Here is a 27,390-nt window from a genome sequence, read left to right as displayed (position 1 = left end):
ATTGTTAAGGGGTAGTAATTAAATATAAATTGAGTGTTAGAAAATAAAATACCATTTTTAAACACAATCAAGGAATAGGTTATTTGTGACCAAGTTTGAACAATCAAGGAATAGGTTATTTGTGACCAAGTTTGAACATATTTTTAGATAGAACTTCCTACTTACTCAATTTGATCTATTTTTGTCCTTCAGGTTTTCATTACTTAAAAAAAGGAAAGACAAAGTACGAAACTCCTCAGCTTTATTAATGCAAACATATGTTTTATTAAAGAATGAATGCATTTATGCTAAAGAATCGTTTACATGTGTTGGAAAGCAGCAAGCGTATCTCCAAGAGGCGTGTTCTCCTCGATATGACTCCATGCTTATTCCACATGCCTGAAACCCGGACCCACACGCGGGGGCACACGTACACACACACAAACGCATACAGGGACACACAGATACACAGGCCAAAACACCAACACCATTGCTCTCCGGATGCGATTAGCTCTCCTAAGGCTGCTGTGAGGTGCCCCAGCACCCCTAATATTACCAGGGCTAAGAACAGACTTCATAAACGAGCAGCGTTACCTGGAAAACTAACCATCTGCTCTTGGCCTTAAATGTATGGATTTTAACAAATACTTTCAACTTCATTTAACAGTGACTCGTATTGCTTACGACATTAAGAGCCATGAAACTGAAAAATCTCAGGTTCTCTCAGTGAGAACTTCTCATTAGAAATAGTGAACACACTAGCAACCCTGACCCTGAGATGTTACCAATTTTAAGATAACAAGGTCAGATTTCTCTTTAGATTAAGATGAACATAGGTTCTCCAGACAAGCCAAGTTGATCGAACTCATTCCCTCTTTGAGTGCAACACTGAGTGATGGGGGCAACTCTTCCTTGGTGATACCAAATCAGATTTGAAGCTTGCCATGAAAGATTCATCAGAAAGGACCATCAACTCAATAAGTTACCATGAATCAGGGTTGAAAAAAGGACAGCCAGCCTAGAGTTTGTTCAGTTGCTGATAACTCATTCCCTTTTTCCAAGGTTTCTGTGGTGGTGGTGGTTGTGTTAAACAGCTAGCTGCTTTGATGGTTCATTTCATCTGCTTGGTTTTTTTCTTTCTTTTGGTGTCCTGCAGTGTATGTTAAGAGTCTGTCCTTGTGGGGATGTTGGCACGGGTTGGAAGGGGAAAGACGGTGGATGGGGTAGGAGAAAGGAACTACCATTTATTAGTAGTAGTTGCAAGGATTCTAAGAAAATAGATGACGTGAATACACTAAGAGGGTACTACTTGATATATTTATGCAAATAAAAGCATTATCTTTAGCTGTGAATTAATTGTCAACTATCAGGCTGTTAGTTGTAAAGCCTAATGAAGGCTGTGCTGATTTGCTTACTGAGGAGAGAATCTAAAACATGCCATAGGAGAGGAACTCTCAGGACCAGATCACCTGAGGTTTTCCTTTAGCCCCGAGACTGCCACACCCTCAACCCCTGCCGTGATTAGGGATCCTATAGGTGCATCTAACATTCTTGTTGGGTTGCATAAGGCAAACTGGAATGGTCCATCAAATTACAGCCTCAGTGTATTTGCCTGAGCGTGGTGAAAATCAGCATGGAGATCTTCTACAGGGAGGCAATGGGAAATGAGGGGGGGAAAAAAAAAAGAAGAGAGTCTAGAACTTTCCTCCCCATCCACACTCCCCCCTTCCTCACAGTCACAGCAGCAGCAGATTTCAATGTAACGTAATTACTTTAATAATACATTTCTTTAGATTTAGAATTGCTCTTCTGAATTTAAAAAGCTTGGTCAGCCAATAGTTTGGCAGTCTTTCATCCCAAATTTGAATCATTGCTTATTCATCTATCGTCTGGAATCCCTTGACCAATGCTGCCTTTTCTGAAGCACCCTAAGTTCATTCAGCCATCATCGGATTCCAATTCCTGGGAAACCTCTTCGGATGAGCTGTTCCTGTGGATCCGACCATCACTCTTCATACTGTGGAAAGTCTTCTTGAAGGCCTCCATCATGGCGTGGGCCAGCTTCTTGGCCTCCAGCTTGCTCTCGCACTCGACAGCGTGGCAGTCCATCTGGTAGGACAGGTCGTCGTTGATCTCCCTGTAAACCCAGGCGAAGATATTGGGGCTCACGTTATGGTCGGCAGTGCAGTAGGCAATGCGGGCCACCTGGAAGGTATCCATGTGGACTGTGGCCTCTCCTTTGTGGTCCAGGTGATGGAGCCACACTTGGAATGGTCGGATTTCCAGGAGGGCGTTGGCTGGAAAGATGTCTTCGCGGGCTAGTGTGTGCTTCTTCCAGAGCTCAATGACTGGCTTTTCTGTGCAGCCTGACAGAAACTGCATGCCTGTGGTGGGCACTTTACCCAGATAGGTAACCTGCAGAGGAAAGAGAGGAAGAAAAATGGGACGGTCAACCATAATCTCTTCATCCCAGTTGCTCATTCGGATGTTCTCAGTCAGGAGGTCATACTGGGAAGGTGGAGAGACATCTTTCTTGCTCCCTAAACAAATAACTGTCATCAGCATTTTCACCTTTTCTCCTGAACAAGTTGCCTGCTTGGCAAAGGTATTGAAATTCTTTCAATAGAGTTGGATTTTAAAAATCCAGTTCGTAGAAAACTACTTCCTCTTCCTATTCCTACCACCCTGTTAAACCCAAAAGAGAGTGCCCAAATATGATATTTTGCATAGTTCAGCATTTCTTTAAAATTATAGAGCCCGTTGAAGTTTATTTGCAACCAAACAACACACAGAATTTGATAGGAAGGAGTCGAAAGGATGGTAGTCTGAAAAGCAAAATCTGTATGAAACGTATCTCTTAGCCTGGTTCTCTTTCCATCTCTCTCAGTGTTTGATTTCACTTAAGCTACTGGCTTCTAGCAAATGCCAATGACACACATAGAAAAATGATTTGTTTACATTATGGCCTAAAACGTGACTATTTTCCATCTAAGACCATCTTTGAAAATACAGGTTTTACAACCTAAACAGTTTTTGAACTGATGGGACACCTGGTTATAGGGATAATATATGAAAGACCTACAGATGGGGTAAGACTAACATGCTGGCTTATCAAACAGCTAGGTAGGCCATACTAAAACTAAGAAATGTAATTCCACGTTGTTCAAATAGTGGCTTTTTAAAAGCCTGCTTATGCTCTACCAAGAAGGGCTTTTCATTCTTTCACTCTTTTTTCATTCATCAAAATAGATGTAACTGCTACCATTACGGAAATGCAAAACATTGAAGAAATCGTTTAAGAAACAATACAAAATAGTAGATAATTAAGTTCAAAATTAGTAGAACAGTTATAAATACTACGAATTTGAGGAAGAAAGACTTGGAAAAAGGCCCATGGAAATGGTGACAACTGAGAAAGGATACTTGGCCGTAGGGATTCCAAATAAATGTTTATATTTAGTGGACCTATAAAGGCCATGTACAAAAATTTCAGAACACAGAAGTTAAACACTGCTGCACGTTCTCGTGCTTTATCTCTTAAACAAGAGTTAATTGGGTAATCCCTTGAAAAAGACAACTTCTTAGGAAAGAGTCATAAGTGCTGCACATTCTAGAAATATTTACTGGGAACCTATTATACACAACGGCTGTGTGCCCGGTGGGCACGTGGGAGGGGAAGAATGAAGATGGAGAGGTCCAAAAATCAATAGGAAGGAAGGAATTGGATATTTGCTTTTGAGGCAGGGAAAGTCGAGAATTAAACCCTAGCTCCACAGGTCACCAGGTGTGTGGTTCTAGCCACAGCATTAACCCTTTACAAACACACAGACAGAACTATGATGCAAGGCAGACCATGAAAAAGGCAGGCAAAGGGTACCGCAAAGCATCCTGAGCATTCATCAGAGGGAGTGATGGCACCCTGCTGGCACAAGACCTCAGGGAGGACAGTCACTGGATTTCAAGGCATCGGGGCCTCAACCCCTAGATCGGGGCCTGGCAAGTCAAGGTGGTGAGAAAAGGAGGCAACAGAAAGGGAAGGGCTGCAGTGAGGAAAGCCTCCACCTCTTCGGCAAATAGGCCACTTTGGCCTGACCACACATTCGGCTGTGGCAGGGCAGCCCTGGAGAAGAGACATGCCCAGTCGATGCCCACTGGATAAAAACAAGCTGGACACTGGGATGGCCCTGCATGCAGTCTGTCTGAGAAGTGGGGACTTCTCTGCTCTTGACGGAATGACACTGAAAATCTATGGTCCAAGCAGTGCCTGGATTTGATCAAGGTTGTGAACTCAGAGCACTGGAGTGACGCCATGAGGAAGGATGGGTGGGGAGGGCTGACTAAGAGCAGAGTGCTCCGGCAACCGGTTGTTGCAACAACACAGCCAGGAGGCAAGGGTGGCCTGCGTTAGGAGTGGAAGGAGTGAGGAAGGACAGGATGAGACAGATGGGAGCACTACAACAGAGATAAAACTGACGACACTTGCCAATACATTGAAGGGGGAAATGACTCAGACAGACACTGTGGGCCTGTCCTCCCCAACCAGGACAACTGGTTGGCTCCTGGTCTGGATCAGAGTCAGATAATAAAGATGGCTTTGGGGGGAAATGCACAGTCCAGGGTCCTTGCATATAGTTACTGAAAATGCACTTTCTGTATACGGTACTTTATGATACCTTCATTATTTTTAACAGCTTTGTTTCCTTTTATTGAAGTGAAATTCACACCACATATAATTTACCAGTTCAAAGTACATCATTCAGTGGTATTTAGTAGTCAAAAAGCTGTACAACTATCAGCTCTAACTATTAGTTTCGAAATATTTTCATCACCCCTCCCCCAAAAGTGACATAGTACCCATTAAGCGGGTACTCTCCACGTCCTGGGGCCCTGGCAATCACCCATCTGCTTTCCATCTCTATGGATTTACTTGCCTTCATATTTCATATAACTGGAATCACATGATATGTGACCTTTTCTGGCTGGCTTCTTTCACTTAGCATAATGCTTTCAAGTTCCATCCAAGTTGTACCATGTGTCAATACCTCATTCCTTTCAATGACATATTAAGTTCTGGAAGTTTAAAAGCAAATGGGAAAAACTAGTTTCAGTGTTGAAGTGGAAGTATATTCTTTTCTACTATCCGCTGAAACCAGAAGTAATTTTACATTTGATATAAAAATCCTTTGCAGGGAGGGATTCTCCTTTGATTTGCCCAAAGCTTGTATAGACTTCCCCTCACATACATTTTTTAAAAAATTATGCAGTGCCTTCTATTGCAACAAAACTAAAGGCTGAGTTTAAAGAATGTTATTAGAAGTTGTAAATTATTCACTGCCATGGAAAGCAATTTCATAGTAGTAAAATTTTGACAACAAAAACAAAAGGTATCCCTCTCTTATAAATATTTATTATTTAAGAACTAAAGATTTTAAGAGATAAAAAGTTGTATTTTGGAAGTGTGCTTGAGAGAAGAATGGAGCAGAGATTAGTAGCTCAAAAACTTAACAGAAAATAATAAAAGCTACTTAATAATATGTAGATTTCTATGCAAACAATTTTAAAATGCTGAAGTACAACATAATACAGAGATGTCATCTCTTGGTATTAAACTTATTATGAAAGTAGTCTTTATTCAGTGGTCCAGTTTCACTGGTGTCACCTGCATAGCACATCACACCTCAAGCATAAAGCCAAGTCACCATTTGTGCATATATCCACAGCCAAATCAAGCCACACAGATACTAAATAGTAATATTTGCAAAAGCACTTTGTATCTATTAGATCCATTGACAACCCAGTGAGTCAGGATGGAATATTCTTATCACTAACCCATTTTTAAAGACAAGAACCTTAGGTCACTAGGTGGCCCTGGGATATGTAGTTTATACTGCAAAGGGTTGGGACTTCGGGAACATTTGACTATTTGTGAAGAAAATTGCATAGAAAAGACAGCCTCAAAAGACACCTATGGAACTCCTGAGCCATTTTGCCATTAGATGAGAGCTATTTACATTTGATTTCACTTTTCAGCCATTTATTTATTTATTTTCCCCCCATCTTTGGACTGCAAGAGAAATTTTGGATTCATATGAGCATCCAAATACAGTGGGTCCTTCCAAAGAATGAGCAGCATTCCTTTGTCTGGTACTTTTATAAACGACACCCTTTTCCATGACAATATAGACCTAAGCATTTCTTTACATTTGTATTCTTGTTTCATAACTGCAGAAAGTAAGATTCAGAAACCTAAAATTCTCAGGTAAACTGGAGCACAGATAATAAAATATTATTGTAAATTATACATATTTAATATATAATATGTATATTACCTCTTTAGAATATATGTTTTCTAAAACTAAAAATTAAATGCATAATAGATTTAAAATGAAATCAAAGAAAATAAAACTTAATCTCAAGAACTCCAGACTTTTAGCATTTTTCCAAAAGCTTTCTGTGAAAAGAGAAGTATAAACGTAGTTTACAGTAATGATTCTGAATATTCCATGAGCTTCATCTTGCAAAACATCACCATGCCTGCAGATGGAGGAGCACTAAAAGTGTGTTATGTGTCGACTGTTCTCCTCTGAGATACTGATGAGGGCAACAATTACACCAAATGTTCACCGGGGGACCCACCATGTTCGTCTGCTCTCAACTGGAATTTGCAGTGGAGGTCACAGAGGCTGTGGTGGACAGACGAGCCCTTCCTGCCAGCATGGAACTAGCATATATGCTCCTGAAATGCCAGAGAAGGGTTGATTCTCTCGTGACAGCAGCTCCAGTCCGGCTGCCTGACTGCACTGCGGTTTCTTCACCAATGGCCTTGACAAGGCTTTGTCTGAGTCTTCTATTTGATTAAAAGGACCTAAGCCTTCCAAAACAGTCCCAACAGTGAACCATTCTCTGGTTCCTGCAGGATCTGGTCAACACGAAACAGGAGTCTGAGGCTCTTAGGCCACTGGGTGAACCTTGCAACTCAATGACATTCTTGACAACTCTTTCTGGAGTTTATAATGTTGCCTAAAATCCCATGAGATTACATAAATACAAAGAAATAATGTTAACAACTTGTTAACAAGTTGGCACTTCTTAAAGAAATATAGGAAAAAAATATTTGAATAGAGTTTCTCTAGAAATGAAACAAAAATTGTGCACCTGAAACCTATGTAACTTCATTAACAATTGTCACCCTAATATACTTTAATTAAAAAAAGAATGATCTAAATAGAGTTTCCTTAAATATGAAATGCAAAATGATAAAATGATGTACCAAGACAGTGTCCCCTGAGAATGAACCCTTTAAATCAGCTCTGCAACCATCCCTAATGGCCCATGTTCTGGAATCCTGACTGTGCCTGTGTACTTTCCCTTAATAAGTCAATTATTTACTACCTGTCTGCATATTTTCTAAATCTCCCATTAAGTTCTCCAGAGCCTGGCATTAACCCATATTGTTGACTATAAGTCACCGAAAAAAAAAATAAATAAAACAAAAACTATTCACACTCAAAAAAAAGGTGAGTATGTACATATATGAATGAGGCTCAGAAGGGCCTTATTCAACTAGAAGACATTCACCTCTTTCGCAGATGGGCAGGAGAATAACGTTCGCATTAACTAGACCTGACATCGGTGTATAGTTATGTTGGTGGTGGAACCTCCTGAAGCAGTCTGTCTGTCTATCTATCTATCTATCTATCTATCTATCTATCTATCTATCTATCATCTATATTCTATCTATCTTATCTGTCTATCATCTATCTATCTACCTACCTGTCTCAGTAGAAATATAGTCTATGGCTCTGCTTTTCAAGGGAGATAGAGTAAGACCTTTTTTAAAATTAGTTGTCTCGAAATAACACAGATTCGGTTATGCTGTGCGTGCAGCCATGCCCTCTGTGGATATGGGACCACAGAGTACATGTGTCTCAATAAACAGAAACCCTGAAATAGGGACATTATTCCTGTATCCTTCTATGTCAACACGCTCAGGAATTTACTCTAAATTAATAAATAAATATGCAGAGAGAGAGAGACCACATTTTGCCAGAGTCTTCCTCGTGTGGGAGACTTCCTTCCACAGCGCTCTGTGGGTACTTCCCCCGCTGTGAGGAAGAACACAGGACTCAATGTGCAAGGCTGCTTCGGGAGGTTCCGCCACCAAGAGAGCTGGGCACCGATGTCGGGTCTGGCTAACGAGAGGTCGTTCTCTGCCCATCTATGAAAGAGGTGAATGTCTTCTAGATGAACGAGTCCCTCTGAGACTCATCCTTAAGAGCTGCAATCTTCCAGCACCACAAAGGAGACAAGAGACAGCGAGTCAAGAAACCGGTCACTAAATACCCAAAATCATACACAGATTTTATTTTAAGCTGTCACCACCCAGGGTGTTAGAACAAAGGGACTTGGAAGAAGACAAGAAGAGTCTTCAGAAGGAGTAACAACCAGTTGGAAATACACAGTCAATAAATACTAGCATCTTTTCTATGGTTGCAGAAATAGGCATTGGGCAAGAAACTTATTAAGAATGAATCATTCTGAGAGAAATAAACAGAGCAAAAAAATGAAAGTTTTTCCCCATATGTCATTCAATGGCATAAAGATGCCCCAGACACAGAAGTTTGCAATATGTGTGAATGGGCTTGACCCAAATCCCAGTGGAAAAAAACTATTTGAGAATATTCACAGCGTGTGAAAATACATGGAGGCCATGGAACGAATGGACCCGCCAGACTCAGCAGCGTTAACACCAACAGGTCAGGAGAGACTAGTGTCCTCAGAATCTCTCCTTCCCACCCACGAGTTTTCCAACACCCGAGCCAGCATCCCATTCCTGAGTCACCATTCCCTGGTCCTGTGTGGCAAAACAAACCTGAGTTGCCTGACATGTGTCCTTCTGGCTAAGCTGGTGCCATTCCATTCCTTCCTCTTGGTGGCTGGTCCATATTTCATTCTGACCTGAAAAACCCTTATTTAGGACGCTGGCTCACCTCACCCTAGAAAGGACAGTGGGATGGAATGACAGGGGTCCCTAAACAAGGATGTGAGACGGGATGGATGATGACAGAAGACCCTAAGCACCTAGTTTCCTGGGGATTTTCAACCTTCACAGCTGGATAAACCTCTACAATCTCACTAGCCCGGCTTTGGTTTTGTTTACTGTGGGGTTTCTCCAGGACAACTCGTCAAGAACAAAGTCTCTCCAGAGGCATTTTTTGGGATATAAAAGGTCTTGGTGTTCTTTCATTATCTGTAGGAGACTTCCTTTCCCCAGCTGACATAAAATAACATGATATGAACACAGGATGGAGACAATTTAACCGGGAATCCTAAGAGCCTTCGGGTTACAAGGCAGAAGATGAGCAAAAAACTGCTATTAACCTGGGGCCAGATATCCCAGTCATGCTCTTCTGCTCCCTTATTAATTCCCACCTGCACATTTCAGAGAAAGGGGAAATGACAAAACCCTGAGATTTATGATCCCGGCTTGAATCTACTCCTCCCTTGCCAGCTACAGAGGAGTACAAACTCACTAGTCACTTTGGAGAGTGGGGATGAATCCACATGCCAAGTACCTGACCACCCACAACGCAGACACAAATATAATGCCAATCATGACCTTTAACCTGTATGACATGCTTTAAGCCATGAAGAAGGTATTGAATGCTGTTCACAGTGAAATCTATGAAGTCATTATGTGAAATGTAAACGAGATATAAGCTTTGGGCTTGAAAATTAAATTTCCTTAGCTGTACATTCATTCGATAAGTGTTTGTTGAGCACCTACGAGGAACCAGGTATATTAATGAACAAAATCTGTAAAGCTCTCTGCCCTCTTGGCACTTACATTCCAAGAGTACAGACGATGCTCACCGTTAAATTTACAGAACTCAACATTACATAGGCAAGGCTGGCCTTAGGGAGATGGGCACACACGTGCTCCCGTGAGTACTTTCGATGAATTGGAAAACTTCTCTTGGGTTCAAAAGGTCTTTCCCCTCACAGGGCACAACTAGGACAAAAGTCAAATCCTCATTTGGAGTTTATTCTTTGGATCAAGCTGTGGCCCATGAAGGCTCATTTGTCTTTACACTCACTGTGGTTTGGCTTTCTGAGACACTCCTGAAGCAGAAGGCCAGGCCGTTGAAGGGTTCTGGAAGAGGACAAAGGGAGAGGGAGAAGGCACATGGGAGCTAAGAAGACATGGAGGTCAGAGCTGAAGGCAGACACTGCCTCCCAAACAAGATGGACTGGCAGCTAGTATGTCATCGGTGACTTTACATTTGCCCTGTGACCGGACAGATGGGGTACCTGGCCATACTCGACACCCACATTTTCATTCTCAGGATGTTCCACGCACATCAAACCAATTTGCCTTCCTTGTCATCTTGTAACAAAACTATAAGTTGTTTTAGGGTGCCCAGCATCTATTCTACTTTTCTTCAGGGTCTTAGTTCTTTATTTTGGAAATCTGACGAGCAAATTTTTCCAGTATTTAAACTCAAAGTACTGATCATTACATTGCAATTAATTCCTGATGATTCAAAGGTCTATCATCAGCACTACAGGCTTTTTAGAGCTAAGTGGTGCCATTCATGCCCAACGAAAACCATGTCTTTGATGAAGAGATGGTGATTCTGATACCCAAGGAGATGAGGGCACTTATCCCGAATCATCTTGCTCAGAGAGCAAGACATGGAACAAAAGGGGGTCAAATATATGGTGACGGAAGGAGAACTGACTCTGGGTGGTGAACACACAATGCAGTATATAGACGATGTACACCTGACACCTCTATAGTTTTACTAACCAATGTCACCCCAATACATTTAATAAAAATAAATCATTATTTTTTGAAGAAAAGGAAAACTAAAACAGTCTTCCACCTCAAGACCAAGGCTCTTTCTACTACTGCAGTGTATCCCCCTGAAGAGTATCATCCAGGCCCCTTACTTTTCATTTTTATATCATCTACCTTCTCTCTGGCCATTTCTTCAAGTGTCCACCCTGAGACCATGGCCTGGTCAAGGATGTGGACCTGACAGACACTCTGCCAGGGCTTGTTAAACATTTTGAAAAGGACTTTGAGTCAGAGTTAAAGTGTCCTTATCCTGAGATGTGTTCGCACAGCTCAAAGATTTAAATTCTGCTGCTAGTATCAATACTTGAAAGAGGGAGATAAGAATGCATACTGACTAATGAGACATCACATTCCTAAAGAACTTGGAAATGGTGCTTTACAAAACAAACAGTCCCTACTTCAAACAACGATTCCAAAGAGCAAATATTAAACATGTGCTAAGTTGGCCCCAACCGTGCTCTTTTGGGTCGTGTACCAACATGCCAGACGACATGGGATGCAGAATTGCTTTTGGTGCCAAATGCCATGGTGGGCAGGATTTTCCCACCATGGTGGGCAGGACTTTGTACATTCCTTACAAAGGCAGTTGTGAGCCTTCAAGGTCAGCCTAAGAGGTCTAGAATCATCTTCCAGCAGATCTGGGCATCCTTTCTGGTTACAAGAGCTCCAGGGTCGTACTCCTTAGCCCCTCAGGCTTCTGGGGGTCACATCCAAGAAGCCCAGGTGATTCTGAACCAAAACTTGGTTTGTTATTTTTTTCCAGAGTGATTCATCAGGGTGAGAGCTGACCCAGCTTTTCTGCGGCTAGACTGGATTGAGGACCGATTTTATTGTTCATTGTAAGGCTACCCGTCAAAGTCTTCTGCCTCATATCTGCTTGGCCTGGCTTGGTTGGCTAACCAAGAGGCAGCAGGTGAGGCTGGCTGCCTGGGGTAAGTCTGCTTGAACTTTAATAGCATACTTTTGTTAACCCCAAAGGAGATGGTAAGGCCCAGAAAGGCTTACAGACTTAATTCTTAATGTTTTGTTTTTTGGTTTTTGGGTTTTTTTTACGTAGTAGCAAGAATTTTGGCAGTAGAATGCAGATTTTCTAAAGTGCATATTTTCTGGGACACATTTACACATATGCCTTTGTTTAATGATATATTTTTAAAATTCCAGTAACTTTCTGAAGTCCACAGATATTGAGAATATTTGTTATTGTTTAGCAGTTCTTTCCAAGTATTTGCATGGGCTATATTGATAACATCTATAAAATATTAATAGAAATATAACTAAGGGATACATTTTCTTTTTATGTAAATGTATATCATGGGGGGAAAAGCAAATTTATGAAGACCCAACATCGAGGAATAATTAAGTACTATCTGCACTCTAACAGAGATTAACATTGCTTCAGCTGTTAAATACAGCATGTGTCTCTCAGTTGGGTATTTATGTGACAGATTTGTATCTGTTATTCATATTATAACTTAGTTCCAATGATGCAGAGTGATTTGAAATGGTGCGTTCCATCTTGAGCTTATCAAAGCAGTCCCAATGTGCAATTTGTCCTGTCAATTGGCTCTTAGCTGTGTGAAGCTTGAAAATATTGTCATTGTCACTGTCAAAGACAGAAGTGATTTATCTGAAAGGCACCGAAGTATGCCCCTGAAGACAAAGTCACTTAATAAAAATGACACCACAATGAAACATACATTCCCTCATCTGGCCCCTTTTGGTGAGCTGGCCCAATGATGGCTAAATTTGGCATTCTTCCATTCAATGGCAAAGGACAATTTATTTCAGGCTAAGTCTAATGTCTCCCCTTCTGCTTTCTAATCAGTAGAATATACTGGAAAAGTAAAGAAATTCAGTAGCATTCTCTACATCATAAAATGTTCACAGTGAGAAAATTCTCTACATGATAAATCGATAGCGAGCACACTGCTTGAGCATTATCCTAACAAATGGATTTAAGGGACAAACAATGTGGTGAGGCAAAATGGTAACCAATTTGTGTCCTTATAGAACTTTATCAGTTCATTTTCCTTAGTGCACAACTTGCTAGCAACAGACAAGCGAAGACACTAAACATTTAGAAAAAAATAATGTTGAGACAACGTTTGGTTGGAAGTAATAAAATATTGGCTACAAGTCTAGAGCTCTTAATAGAAGGTCAATAGAAGTTTGAAATGAGAAAGATAACCTGGAGACTAACTGAACATGAAATTACTAAGTATTCCAGAGAAATGAAGACTTGCGTTCAAACAAAAACTTTTCCATAAATGTTTACAGCAGCCTTATTTGTAACAGCCCCAAACTGGAATCATTCCAGATGTCCTTCAACAGGTGAACGGTGAAGTAAACTGTGGTACATCCAGTCCATGGAATACTACTCAGGGATAAAAAGAAATGATCCATCAATACAGGAAACAAATTGGATGAATCTCCAGGGAATTCTGCTGAGTGAACAATAAACAAACAAACAAAAAAACCCAATCCCAAGAGGTTACATACTGACTCCACTGATGCACCATTTTTGAAATGACAAAATTTTGGAAACAGAGAACTGAATAGTGATTGCCAGGGGGTAAGGATGAGAGTGACGGATGGGAAAGAGGTGGGTGTGGTTATAAAAGGGCAACAAGAGGGGTCATTTTTGTGAGAAACATGTTTAGTATTGACTGTGGGGTGGAAACATGAATCTACACGTGTGAAAATTGTATAGAACTAAATATACACATGCATAAGCGAGTACAAGTAAAACGACAAATCTTAATAAGGTTGGTGGATTGTATAGATGTGATACTGTACTATAGTTTTGTAAAGTGTTATCATTAGAGAAAACTTGATAAAGTGTCTATGGGACCTCTGCATTATTTCTTAACACCTGTGTGCAAATCAATTATCTGAAAAATTTCAATTAAAAAATTCATCTCATCCCTCTCATTCAGAGTTATTTTTCTCTAACAAAACTACCTTTTATTTATAATTATTTATCAAAATGTGTGATATATTTATATTGTTCTGATCAATGGGTATGTATACTATTGTATAGATAATTCAAATCAGAGACATATTTAAACTTAATGACATATACGGTCACAGAAATTAATTTTTGAAAATGTCAATTATTTATATTGTTTTCTTGCAGAGGAAATATGATAAGGTGGGACATAAATGATTAAATAACAGTTCTAGAATCCATTTCCTCCCTTCACTGGGGAAAAGGAAGGTGATCCAGAAATGAAAGAAATGGTCTGTAGTCTAATCTCCTTGTCAACTTGTTAATGGCAGACCCTCTGCTGTTTGCTAGCAGGTAAGTCCTTATCGAGAGAATGCTTTTTGCAGGATGTACCTGCTTACCTAGAACTGCTCATGGTCAACAAGCCTGAAATCTGTGGAGTTATGCAGCACATGGCTTCCAGCAAAACGTCTCATAGGCTATGTAAATAAGTAAAAAATAAAGGTGTTTCAAGATTAAAAGGGTTCTCTTCTGCATAAATAATATAACTACATACAGTACAGGTGTCTTCTGTGTTAATTCGGACTAGACCACTTAAGATGCTGCAAGAAAGAGCTATACTCACAGCCCTAGATCTCACCATGTTTTGTTGGTGCCCTCTGATTATTCGTTTCCCTGAAATTATTAGTAAAGTTTGGTATTCGATGAGATTTCTGATTTGAATATCTAATTCTTTGGATAATCTCATAGGGTAATCAATAGAAGACTTTCAAGCATACATTTATATTAGGATGACTTTTGTTTTGTTTTTTTTGGTGGGGGGTGGTGTGGAAGGGAAAGAGAAAGGCTCTTAGAGACCAGGAAAAAAAGGTAGAAGTTATAAAATTTATGGTTGTTAAAGAAAAGCTTGTTTGTGATTTTTTAAAAAGGGATGCTAGTTTGCTTTTTAGATTATACTGACTACATTTAAAAGATTAATGTAGCAATTTTATTTAAAATGACAGTATTTAAAATACAATAGTATAGTCTTTGCAACTCTTTTAAACATATGAGGGAAGTATTTGCTGTAGACTTAAAAAAAATGTGTGGTCAACTGGAATACTGATATATTTTGTAGAAAACTAAAATGAAACTCCCAGAATGTGTCTTACCTGATTCTTATTTATAAGATCTACCTATAATTAGAGAAATGCAAACTAAAGCTATACTGACACATCTTTTTCACCCATCAGATTCGTGAAAATTAAAAAGTATGGCACATCTTGTGTTAGCAAGGCTATGGAGAGACAGACACTCTCATATACTCACTGTTTGGAAGGGAATTGGCAATATATAACAAAACTATGCATGCCTTTTCGCCCAGCAATGCCCTTCCTAGGAATTTACCCTGAAAAACCCTTCCATCAATATGAAAATATACAATTACAAGTTTATCCATTATAGCACTATTTGTGATTATAACATGTGCAAAACAATCTAAGTGCTCATACAAGAGAGCAGCTGAATAAATTACGCACCCATCTCATGTACTATTACAGATGTGTAAAAAAAGAATGAGAAAAAAAAGTGTATGTACTTATGTGGAGTGAATTACAGGGTATGTTATGTGAAAAGAAGCAAATTGAAAAAAACCTATCTGTTTTATATAAGCAAAAAGGGTAAGTAAAAAAAAAAAAAATTATATATATATATATTTATGTCTGCCCCTTTGTGAAACACAAAGAGGGAAACACAAGAGGGAAAACCAGGGATAGGTTACCAACAGGAGGTGGTTGGGAGCAGGGCTGACATGATGGGGGTGAGGGAATAGGGTAAAAAGATTGGAAAAGTGACATTTTTCCAAGTATGTCTTTTTGTATAGTTATGATTTATAATCATATCAACAAAAGTAATGTAATCCAGAGGGATGGGAAGAAAAATTTAGAACGGAACAAACATAAAAACGAGTAAATCTAACCTACTGCAAATTAAAAACATAACAATAGTGAAGAGAGGAAAAAGAAACACAAGTAACATTTTAACACAGTATTTTGACTATATGCTCTCAGGCTAACGACAGAAAGAACTCTAAACCAATATTGAGATTTAGTTAGTAAACTTGTTTTCCAAAGTGGTATCAATTTGCAATTCTGAACCTACTTCATGTGTACTAAAGGATTAAGCTAAAAAATAACTCTTTTGTAAATATTGAGAACCAGCTTTCACACTGTTGGAGAAGGGAATTACAAATGTAAATACAAAGGAAGAAGGCTAGAAAGAATCCGGTGGCATTAGACTGGGATGGGAGTAATTGAAAGAAGTTATGGTTTTCAATATATAGACAGGCAGACGTTGACACTGACATAGAGGTGTGTTTGTGTAGAAATGCATTCATACACCCACATACATATATTTCTTAGCAGTGCCCACGGAGAGATTCTGTAAGCAGTGACATGTCAGTAGTAACGAGCATACCAAAGCTCAAACCCTGGTTTCTAAATATCATTCCTCACTGAAAGGAACCTGCTGTCCCTGGAGAAATAGTTGATTCCCGGGCTGGCACATGAAAAGTATGAGATGATCCTGCAACACTGTGCTGTGACACAGTAGGAAAGTGTTCAAAGAGTGACAGAAACTTGTCCAAAGGACGGAGCATCAGCTTGAAGGGGGCCCTGTTAGCCTAATTGGGGACAATTGAACACCAAAATAAATAATGATAGTAACGATTACAACCCCCAAATAAGAAAGAATCCATGAGTTAATGTTGATATAAACAGGTAAACAGATAAAGGAACGGAAGGAAAATTTCTTAGAACGCAAAGCAATAAAGGTAGAAGAAATGATGAGATTAGAAAACCACCACTTGGCAACTACCAAAGTAATAGATATTTTGGGCAAAAGAAGCATCAATGAATGCTAACACTAAATGTTTCATAAAAAATTGGATTTTTATACAGCTTCAAAGTATCTCCCCACAAGACACCTATTAATTACAAATGGAGAATAATAAATGACTCTGTCACAACCACATGATAAAGTCGTGTGGACCGTGAAGGATAAGGCATCACTTCTGTGACCTCCCTGCCAATCACCTGAAGCTAATCATGGAGGAACCCAAATGGAGGGGCATTTTTTAAACTTCAAAAACATAAAGGCCAGAAAAACAGAGAAAGAGCAAGTATCTATTCTAGGTTAACACACACGAAAGAGATTATGCCTGTAATCCTTGACTGGATGTTGGGCTATCATTTATTTTCCTTTTGATTAAAGTACATTATTTTATAATTGTGAGAATATATATAAGGTCTATAGATTAGATAACAGTATTTTATAAATGTTAATTTTCTGATTTTGTTAATTATATAGGAGAATATCCTTATATAAGAATATATAAGAATGGTTCCACAAAAGTATATCCTAGTTTGTAGGAATTATACTCCAAAATAAAGGGGCATAATAAATACTTGGGAAATATGGGTGAAAGGTACATATGGAAATATTTTAAATAGCTTTTCAACATTTTTCTGTCTGAAATTATTTCATACTAAAAAGTTAAAAAGAAGATCAATGAATAAATACATTTGCTCTTGGCTCAATGCTAATTTAAATGGAAAATAAAAAGATTTCCACGAGCATATGCAACTGACTAAATAATGTTCATATACTGAAGAGTAAATTTAGTTTTAAGATACATCCTGCCAAGATCCTGTTTGTGATCAAATCCACCCCTTCAAGCTGATTGGATCAATCTGTGTTAGTGATATGTGAAAAATCCTAGTCTAATTGTCCTGGTGCAGCTATACCCAAGAATTTAAGAGGAAGTGTGACAGGTTATATTATCCTCCATATGCAAGCAGCAGCTCTTATGAAGTAACACTGTTGGCAATCAAATTTGTCATCATTCAAGAGCTATAAATGTCATATTTACCATTTATTTCTAAATAGAAACCAGTGCATGATGTGAAAGTAATTTTTAATGACTAGTCCCATCACATTTTTATATTCTTAGTTAAAAGTCATCTTGGGAGCATAGCTCTCTTGCTACCTAACTACTAAGCTCAGCCCAAGGAAATATTGTGACGATTTAATAATATTGTCACTATTTGTCTCCATATCAGAATTATCACATTGAAAAAATATCCTACAGGGTTCTCCTACTAGATTTAAGAAAATAAAATGATATCAAATATTTAGAATATACAGAAGCAGGTACTTAAAATATAGAAGCTTGTGTATCGTAGCTTTGAAGGATGTATAGTTAAAGTCACAGTTGATAACTGTATTCTTTTTTTTAGCATTTAGATTTTATTTTTAATTTTTATTAAATTTATTGGGTGACATTGGTTTGTAAAATTATATAGGTTTCATGATGAGTGTATTCTGACAAGAAGAAAAAAGAAGAAAGTTTCTTTCTCTTTGAATATTGGGAAAATAAGAATAAGAAATACAGCAGACTCTTAGGATTATTTTGAAATGAATGATCGCTTGAGCAAGTGTATTCATTTTTAGGAAAAGGGCATTTGCTTTGGAGCAAAGGTTTCAAATGTTGATGGATTAAGGAAAAGCAAGACATTCTTCCCTTATTTTCCAAGAAGCACCTGCTCAGCAGTCAAGAGAGTCTTACTTTCAGCCAAGTACAGTACGACTAGCAGTGAAAAGTGTGCAATTACTGTCCAGTAGAAAGATTCAGAATCACCTCTCTGTGATTTGCTCAGCAGAAGGATAGAGCAGAAGGATAGAGCCAGGGAGGCCATCAGCCCAGGTAAGCAGAAAATGCATCACAGGGTGCAGACCTGTGAACAGCACCTGAAAGGAGGTTCGTGTGGCCAGCAAAGGAACAAGGAAAATGCCCAGTCCATATCCTTTAAAACCCTTTGAAAGGTGACTGCCTGATGCTCTAGACCCCGGAGACTCATACACCTAAAACAAAGATTCAGAAACCATGACTCACAGATTCAGGCTAGGAAAGCACATCCCTTTTAAAGAACAACTTATTTTCATTGTTTTAGGAAATCCCTCCTTAAGGTGAAAATCTTCCCTATAAATTCACTGGATCTTACATACAGGTCTTTGTATGTTGACTTCTTTGACTGAGCTTACCTGCTATTCTCCCAATAGCCTTGTGGTATACTTCCACGTTGTCACTTTCTCTCCATCACCAGCCTCACAGGGAGGCTGAGTTGCTTAATGGAATAAGATCTCCAAGGACCTAAAGGACCCATATGGACCTGTCAGTGGCAGAGCTGATGCTGGTTCAGCTCATTCCTCCTCACTCCATCAAAGTGGTGTGACACAGTGAATTCTGTGTCATTTGACTGAGCCATGGAGTTTCCAGATCCTTACTCAAACATTCTGGGCGTATCTGTGAGTATGTTTCTGGATGAGATTAACATTTGAATCATGAGATGGAATAAAGCAGATTGCCCCAGCCAATGTGGGTGAGCCCATCCAACGGAGGGGCTGAATAGAATAAAAGGTGGAATAAGGGAGAATTTGCTCTCTCTGCCTGACTGTCTTCAGCTGCGGCATTGGTCTTCTCCTACCTGTGAACTTGGACTCAGGCCGGAATTACACAGATGTCTGAAGGCCAAGCTCTGCCTCCCCAGCACTCTCCCTCATGGATTAGCTCTTCTCATCCAGCTCCTATCACCTTGTCTCCCAGTCACTGTCTGCCTACCATGCCTTGATCGTGCAATCACAGAACTGGCAGATGAAGCTGCTTCTGTGCCAGGAAGTCCTCCACTGCCTGCCTCAAGTGTTCACAGACCCACTCAAACTTGATGTTGCCCATCTCTGTCCAGCTATTCTTTTCTGCTTGGTGGCAATTCAATCCAGTAGCGAAAGGAAAAAAGATGGCCCTTGAAGCTTCTCATTGATTCCATCAAAGAACTCACCCACCTTACCAGGAACCACACTGCAGCAAGACAATATTGCCTTCCATTGAATAAACAGATTCAGTTAAAAAATAAACAAGCGGGGAGAGATGCTACATTTTCCCAACAATCAAACCTTAGTCCTAATATATAGATACACAACCCCAACAACTGCCTAAAATTCTTTGCCTGCAAAGTTTGTGTCTGTGTGCGTGTGTGTGTATGTACGTGCACATGCACACAAACATGAGAGAGAGAGAAACATACACACTAAGAAAATGCACTTTGTGACACAAGGAAACATGTTCTAGTTTTTCTTTTTGTACAAGTATAAAATGAGAAAATTAATAGACCTGGCTAAATCTCATGGAAAACACACCTTATTTCTTCTCTTGAATTTCTTGCAGAAAAATATAAAATAAAAACATAATAGAAGCCCTAGATAATGAAAAATTATTCCTAAACTAATTAAACTCACCACTACCCCCAATCATCCTCCAAAAGCAGAAGACTGATGCGATATTTATTCTTTTAATGCTGGGAAAAACAGAAGGCAGCAGGAAAAGAGGAAGATCAAATATGAGATGGATTGACTCCAGGAAAGAAGCCACAGGTATGAGTCTGTGCAGGAGCTGAGCAGGATAGGACCCTGTGGACTTCAGTCATTCACAGGGTGGCCACGAATCAGAGCAGAGTCAATGGCACATACCACACACAACTAGAAGCCTAGATTCAAAGAAAGACTCAAAACAGAGTCACCCCCGAACTACTTGATTCTTCTGTTCCATTTTGGTCTAGACAAAAAATTTACAATTTGATGATGTCATCTTGCTTTCAAAATGTAGAGAACATCCCACCAATTTAAGCCTTTTGATTTATTGTCTGATGTCTACTCAATCTTGACTTCCCATGAAACTTAAATCTCCCAATCCTCTCCAGCCTGTGGTTATAAAAAAAAGACAAACTCAGCTTATGTACACCTAAATTAATTCAGTAAGATCTCTATCATCTTGATCGCTGCAAAGTTGCTCCCAATAAAAGATGTTCGGTGCCCTCAGGAGATGCCCATTCTGTCCTCACAGAATCTGCAATCGACCACGTGGCAATCCTGTGTGCTTCCACCCCAGGTCTGGCTTCACGTCTTCCTGTGTGCCCTGACCATGGCTTTGTGTCCATGAGGCTGACACCAATGTTCACGCCAATGGTACTACCGGGGGCTTCTAGAACCACGTGGGATTAGAATCAACTTGGGAGAAAAGGCTCACTTGGACCTACACAGCTGCATTCTGGGCTCAGAGAAGTGCAGTTGCTCTTGGGTTGATCCTTCTATCAGGCTCTCACTTTTCCAGCAAAAGGAATTCAAATTCAGGCCAAAAGTCTGGACTGGATGAAGACATCATGCCATCCTCCTCCACTTCCTTCTGGGCCAAAATGCCCAAAGCAAATCTCTCCACCCAACTCCAGTAACAAACCAGAAGCCCACAGACACTGGATAGGGCAGGCAAGGGAGTGATTTCTGTACTGATCACATCTGGGCCCCAGTTCAGCCAGGTATGGGTGACCTATTGACTCCACGATAAGACAAAAACAAAACAAAGCATAACCCTCTTCACTTAAAGTCAGTGCTGCACTAAGCAATGATCTGATTAGGAAAAAAGGGGGCAATAAAAACAAAATGAAATTTTACAAAGACGATATGTCTTTTTATGTCACCAGGAAAGTAAATTAAAACAAATTTGTCAAGACTTCTAATTCTAAAATGTAAAAATAATAATAGCACCTAACGTTTATGGAGTGATAACTATCAGGCAGTTTTATGTGTCTAATATATGAATTCATTACATTCTCGCAGCAGCCTTGTGAGATAAGCACTCTTATCGTTCCTAGTGTAGAGAGAAGCAACTGAGGCACAGAGAGGTTAAGTCACTGTGTCAGAAGTCACACAGGCAGTTTGGATTCAAAACCCAGCTCTTCTGCCCCTCTCACATCTCTTCTTTGAATCACAGCAGGATCTGCATTCAAACACTCTCCATGTTTACTCAACAGCCTAAACAAGTTTTGAAAGACAGGGCTTTAAGACTCTGCTCTACTTCTTGGAGCAGGATCTCAACTAAAGATGGTACCACCACAAGAGGAAAAGTTTAAGAAGCACTAGACCAGGGGTGTCAAAACTGCGGCCCGCAGGCCAACTACGGTCCGCAATCCATTGTTAATTGGCCCGCAGCAAATTCCAAAAATACGTTTAATTTACTTAACTAAACCAGGTGAGGCACTACGTACTTCACCTCGAGTGAGTGGCCCGGCTGTTTGTGTATTTTACCACATGTGGCCCTTGGTGAAAAACGTTGAAAACACTTTGGACACCCCTGCACTAGACTCAACATACTAAGATTGGGGATACAAAGAAACCAAAAGGCCTCTTATAATACATACTGTTAACCCAATTAGATTTTGCATTTTAGGGTGAGCCCTAGGGTGACAGGTTATATTTTCCTTGTGACACCAGGAATAATCACTCTAGAACTCTAAGATAGCTTCTTCCTGTGTGTGAATAAATGAGTTGAACCCACATGGAATAAGATCTAGCAACTTCCCAGTCATTCACAAAGCCCTTCTAATTGACCTAAGTCATAGAGTCTCCTGACCTAAGAGCCAGCCCCTTTTGGCAGAGCACCAACAACGCATCTCAAACTCTTTACTAAGCTTTGCTCCTACTTGTGTCATCTTGCCAATTTTCTTTCTTTCTTTTTTTTTTTTTTAATTAAAGTTTATTGGGGCGGCAATTGTTAGTAAAGTTACATAGATTTCAGGTGTACAATTCTGTAATCCATCATCTACACATCACCACCCAGAGTCAGTTAGTTCTCTTTCCATCACCATCACCTTTACCCTCTTGCCAATTTTCATTGTAGCCTTCACTCCCTAAAAAATTAGGCTGCACCTGACGCTGGTGGGAGGACCTCGTGAAGGTCTCTCTCTTACAAAGGGAGTTAGAATCCTCCTGGGCAGGCATTTTTATCTATTGTCTCACAAGTACTTTTCCTTGGTAGAAAAGAGGGAACAAAGCAAAACTTGTGACTCTAAGTAAGGTGCTGGCCGGCGCAGAGCAGTGGCCCCTAGATTTGTCCTGAAAGCGCCACTGAGGGGCACTAACCAGGGCAGGAAAGAGCTGACAGCCAACAAGCTCTATGGAGGCTGCAGCTCAGGCAGGCGGAAGTCAGAGGGAAGAGCAGAAGCAGTGGCTAATACTGTGCATTAAATTGATAATATATGCTACGCTTTTTTTACTTTTATAAAGGTACGATTTTACTTTGTGCTTAACTCTGGTAATTTTACGCATGAGATATATTAAAGATGTTCCACAGATTTCATTTTATGACTTCTTTATAATGTTTAAAGTAGCAGTATTTGGGGTGTTATAAAAATTAATATTGCAGTATAAGGTGTTGTCATTTTGCTGGAGTTTGGCAATCATAATACGACTTGAGAAAGTCCATGCAAACCTGACCGCACATTTGCATTTTTCCTAGAAAGGAGTCATCACTTTAATCAGATTCTCAAAGGGATTAGAGAGCAAAAAAGAGGCACTGCCCATAGTAAAGTCTTAGAAGTAGAACTATGAACTATGAAAGCAATGAATATGAACACTTTTTAAGGTTTTGATGTATATTTTAAAATTGCCTTTCAGAAACATTTTGCCAGTTTTTATTCCCAATAGCTACTCATGAGACTCTTTTCACACACCAGACATTTTTCAACAGTGGCGACCATCATTTTTAGCGTCTTTCCCAATTTGACAGATGAAAAATGTTACCCTGTTATTTTTGATTGCTAGTAAGATTAAATTGCTTCATATGTTTAATTCACATCTTTATTTCTTCCTTAGTAAATGCCCTGTTCAATTTCTTTGCCCCTTTCTGTTGCTGCACAGGGTTACCTTCTTTCCAATATCTGTATCTCACTTTGTTTTACACATCACTCCATTGGCCAATAAATCCATAACGATGATAGATAATACTTGTGGTAATGGTAATCCTGGTCTGTAGCCTGAATTTATTTGAAATGCAGGGTAATTCCAGAGCACCAAAAAACACACCCCTGAGCAAATAGAAGCAGCCAGATGCATTTCAACAACTTCTGTGTTACCTAGTGATTGATTGTCAGTAGCTCACGTAACTGATAGGCAAGGGCTTACTATAGTAAAAGAAAATACGAGAGGCATGTTTAAATTTCTTTCCCAAGTCTAACATCTCAGAAGTCCCGATATTAATTTTCTAGCACTCAAAGGATCACAAGAAATGTTCTGACTGTGTTCATGCTGTTTTAAAATTCAAGGGGCAGCGTGAGGGGGAATCCGAAAAAGTCATCTACAAAGAACACACGTAACTCTGGGACTGATTTGCTGCGTTAGACTGTCATCATACTGAGCAGGCTTTCCCAAGAAGTATCTAGTTAGAATCAACTTAGTTTATCACTATCTTAGGAAAAAATTGTACGCTGAAGTATATGCATATATACACATATAAGTATTTATACATACATATTCATATCTACATGCACACACTCATGTATAATGAACCTTGCGCAGTCAAAATCCTATAAATATTGATTATGGCAGAGGAAAACTATGAAAGAATGTCAAAAGAATAAATCATTTGGCTATAGAATTTGTGCAAAATGATGGCTCCCGATTCTTTAGGTTATCTCTTTGTGAATCTCAACAGAACTTCATTTCCTGAAGCAAGACGAGACTGTGAAAACATAACTAACCATAGAAAAGTTACTGCAGCCATATCTGTGCAATCCCCCATTAGCTCAGGCAGCCATTAGCTTCCCATCTCCCTCACATATTACAATGGAAAATGAGGGTCATGACTGATGGAAAACCTTGGAGATTTCTCTAGCTGTCAAAATGTATAGCCTATCCAGCAGACTACTTAAGCTGCATCCATTCTAACCTGGGGAATCAAGGGCTCGGGACTGCCGTGGCAGCATATTCATTATGCTGAGATGAAACAGACTATACACATCAGGAGAGTTTTTAGGCTACGCTGAATTGAGTCATGGGTCCTTAACAACATTTCGTATTAAACTCTCAGTTCGCAGCATGGTAACTGCCAAATAATGGTGGATTTGGAAACTTCAGGAAGCCGTAGCCACTCTACATAAATTCCAGGTATGTAGGGGTACATACAGTATACAGATGCTCCTAGACTTACGATGGGGTTACTTCCCGATAAACCCATTGTAAGTTGAAAATGTCTTAAGTCAAAAATAGTTAATATGCCTCACCTACCAAACATCATAGCATTGCGTAGCCTACCTTAAACGTGCTCAGAACACAATCTCTAAAAACCGCTGGCAACATAGCACACTGTAGAGTATCGGCTGCCTCGTGGTCACCTGCCTGACTGGTTGCTGCAGCGCTGTCACTGCCCAGAATCATGGGAGAGGACCATACCACATACCACCAGTTCGGGAAAAGATCTAAATTAAAATTCAAAATACGCTTTCTACTGCACCCGCATAGCTTTCACATAAACTGAACCACTGCAGGTCAGGGACTGTGTGTACTTGTACAGGACTCTTTCAGAGACATACCTGCCCTGCCATTAGTCATGAAGCCATCCAGAGTCCCACCTCAAACGAGTAGTGAAGCTGAGTAGTGAATGTAGTCACTGCAGGCCCTCTCATGAATAAGCCACGATACCCCCACTAGTTTGGCAGTGGGCTTAGGGTTGTAACTTAAGACCCCCAAAAAATCACATGCTGAAATGCCAATCACTGCTCTTCAAATGATAAGTCTTTCAGCATCTCCTAAGATTTACTATGAAGAAAATAACCATTTTCTATCCATAATAGATTAGAAAACTGTCAGGTGAGCAAAGCATACAACATACCGTAAGTCTAAAGAGAAATTGGCAGGAGGGCCAATTGAAAAAGTGGTCTGACTCTAGTGTCTCCGAGTTTCTAACTTTCCTTTAGGGCTCTCTGCGTGCAGTCCTTCCCAACTGTCACCACAATTCCTAGACACCTCAGGAACCGTAGTCCCACTGAGGGACTATTTCACATGCAAATCCCTATTTTTTATTTTCCTTTTTCATACTGCATGTAGGAAATAAAATCAAACTGTCTATAGACTTTTATCAAAAAGAAAGGAAGAGAAAGAAATCTTGAATCCATTTAAACAGATAAATATACAAAAAACAACAGCTTTTGGATCCTAAGATATCTGAACCCTTATTGTTATCTGAATCGTGGACTTTATAACAAGCAGTTGGGCTAAATAACTGATGTATAGTCTTAGGCAAATAACTCCATCTCGGCTTCCTCATCTTCAAAATAAGGATGAATTCAACAAATGTTCACATGTCGACTCTCTGTCAGACTCCGAGAACATAGCAATGGACAAAAAAACACAATTGATGCTAACAATCCATTGCGTAATAAAAATACCAATACTTATGGTATAGGATTGTTACAGAGAGGAAATTAAATGAGGTGACATGAATACATGCCCAGGACACTGTAAAGTCTCAATAAAAACAGCCAGCTGGAGCCAGTAGCTTTATGATTATTACAAATTGGTATGCTGTGGCTCAGTTTGCTGTCCAGCTCGGATTCTTCTCCAATTCCCAAATTCTCTTTCTGCCTTCTAGGCCATTTGGTAGCTAACATTTTCCTCCTGTAACATTGGCCTAAATCCTTCCCATCCTGTCTACAGACAGACCTCAACCAAATAGCTCCCTTCGGAAAAGGGTTGGCTGCCTAGTGTTAGGTCAGGAGTGTCCTTTAGTCTCCAGCTCAACTGAAGGGCAGAGAAATGTGGGGGGCTCAGAATCCCACAAAGGCCCAGACTCTTCCTGGCTCAGAATCCTGCTGTTGATCACATCTGGAGGATACTGGTTAGTTCCTGCCCACCACGTCCTACTTCTAAAAGGTAATTTTGCTAAAATGGCTTAACATTCTTATAATGCCAAATATTCAGTGATAGAAATAAACATAATTTATATATGTAAGCATCTGTGGATCCCAAGGTTACAACTGCCCAGAAGAATATACAGACAGGAAGTCTTCTCCTCGAGGATCCTGGAAAAGTCACATAGAAATACTCGTATACGTGTGAGAGTACTCATGTTTGAGCACTCCGTCAAAGAAGTTTTAGACATTTTTACAATGTTGGATATGGGAGAAAACTCTCCAGCTAAACTTTCTCTCTTAAAGATAGTTCTATTTTAACGAATGTATTTAGCAAAAATCTTCTACATTAAATTTGTATTCCTCTAAAGAGCTAACTGATCATTTCTACTTGCAACCAATGGCCTTTCTACCTAATTGCTGTTTTAGATGGAATTTGGCTCAGAGAGCCTTTTTTTCAACACATGGAGATCAATAAAGCACTTACTGCTTCGAAGACAAATTTGTATGTTGAGCCATCTTCTCCTCCAGAAGCCCTCATGCATGAAATAAATTTATTTGGTTATCTGTTGTCTAATTTGACCTGTGGGAAATGCTCATTTCAAGCAGGAAGAAAAAAATATCAGCCTGAAAATTACCTGGAGGCTACTGGCATCTAGCTCACATGAGGGAAAAGGTATTCAGTAATAATTCCAGGAGCTATTTCCAAGCAGATATTGATAGTGGACTAAGAATAAGAAATCACAGAATTTTACTTTAAGCCACTGAAAGTTTCCTTGCTAAGTAGGAACTGTATTTAATAAAAGGATCTTATACTAAAACACATCTTTGTG

The 27,390-nt window shown here is 39.7% G+C and overlaps 1 protein-coding gene across 2 annotated transcripts in view; it reads right to left on the bottom strand.

The window, feature by feature from the left end:
• Window positions 1-260: 260 nt before the first annotated feature.
• The window catches only part of PID1 (phosphotyrosine interaction domain containing 1), a 213,950-nt gene continuing 186,820 nt past the window's right edge, over window positions 261-27,390 (bottom strand). For both annotated transcript variants that reach the window (XM_033112830.1, XM_033112829.1), the window contains one exon: window positions 261-2,394. In XM_033112830.1, coding sequence (XP_032968721.1) covers window positions 1,918-2,394 — 477 coding nt within the window. In that variant the 3' untranslated portion in view covers window positions 261-1,917. The remainder of the gene's footprint in view (window positions 2,395-27,390) is intronic.

Source organism: Rhinolophus ferrumequinum, chromosome 8 (assembly GCF_004115265.2).
Source record: "Rhinolophus ferrumequinum isolate MPI-CBG mRhiFer1 chromosome 8, mRhiFer1_v1.p, whole genome shotgun sequence".
NCBI classification, from domain to species: Eukaryota; Metazoa; Chordata; class Mammalia; order Chiroptera; family Rhinolophidae; genus Rhinolophus; species Rhinolophus ferrumequinum.
This window is presented reverse-complemented; position numbering and strand designations above follow the sequence as displayed.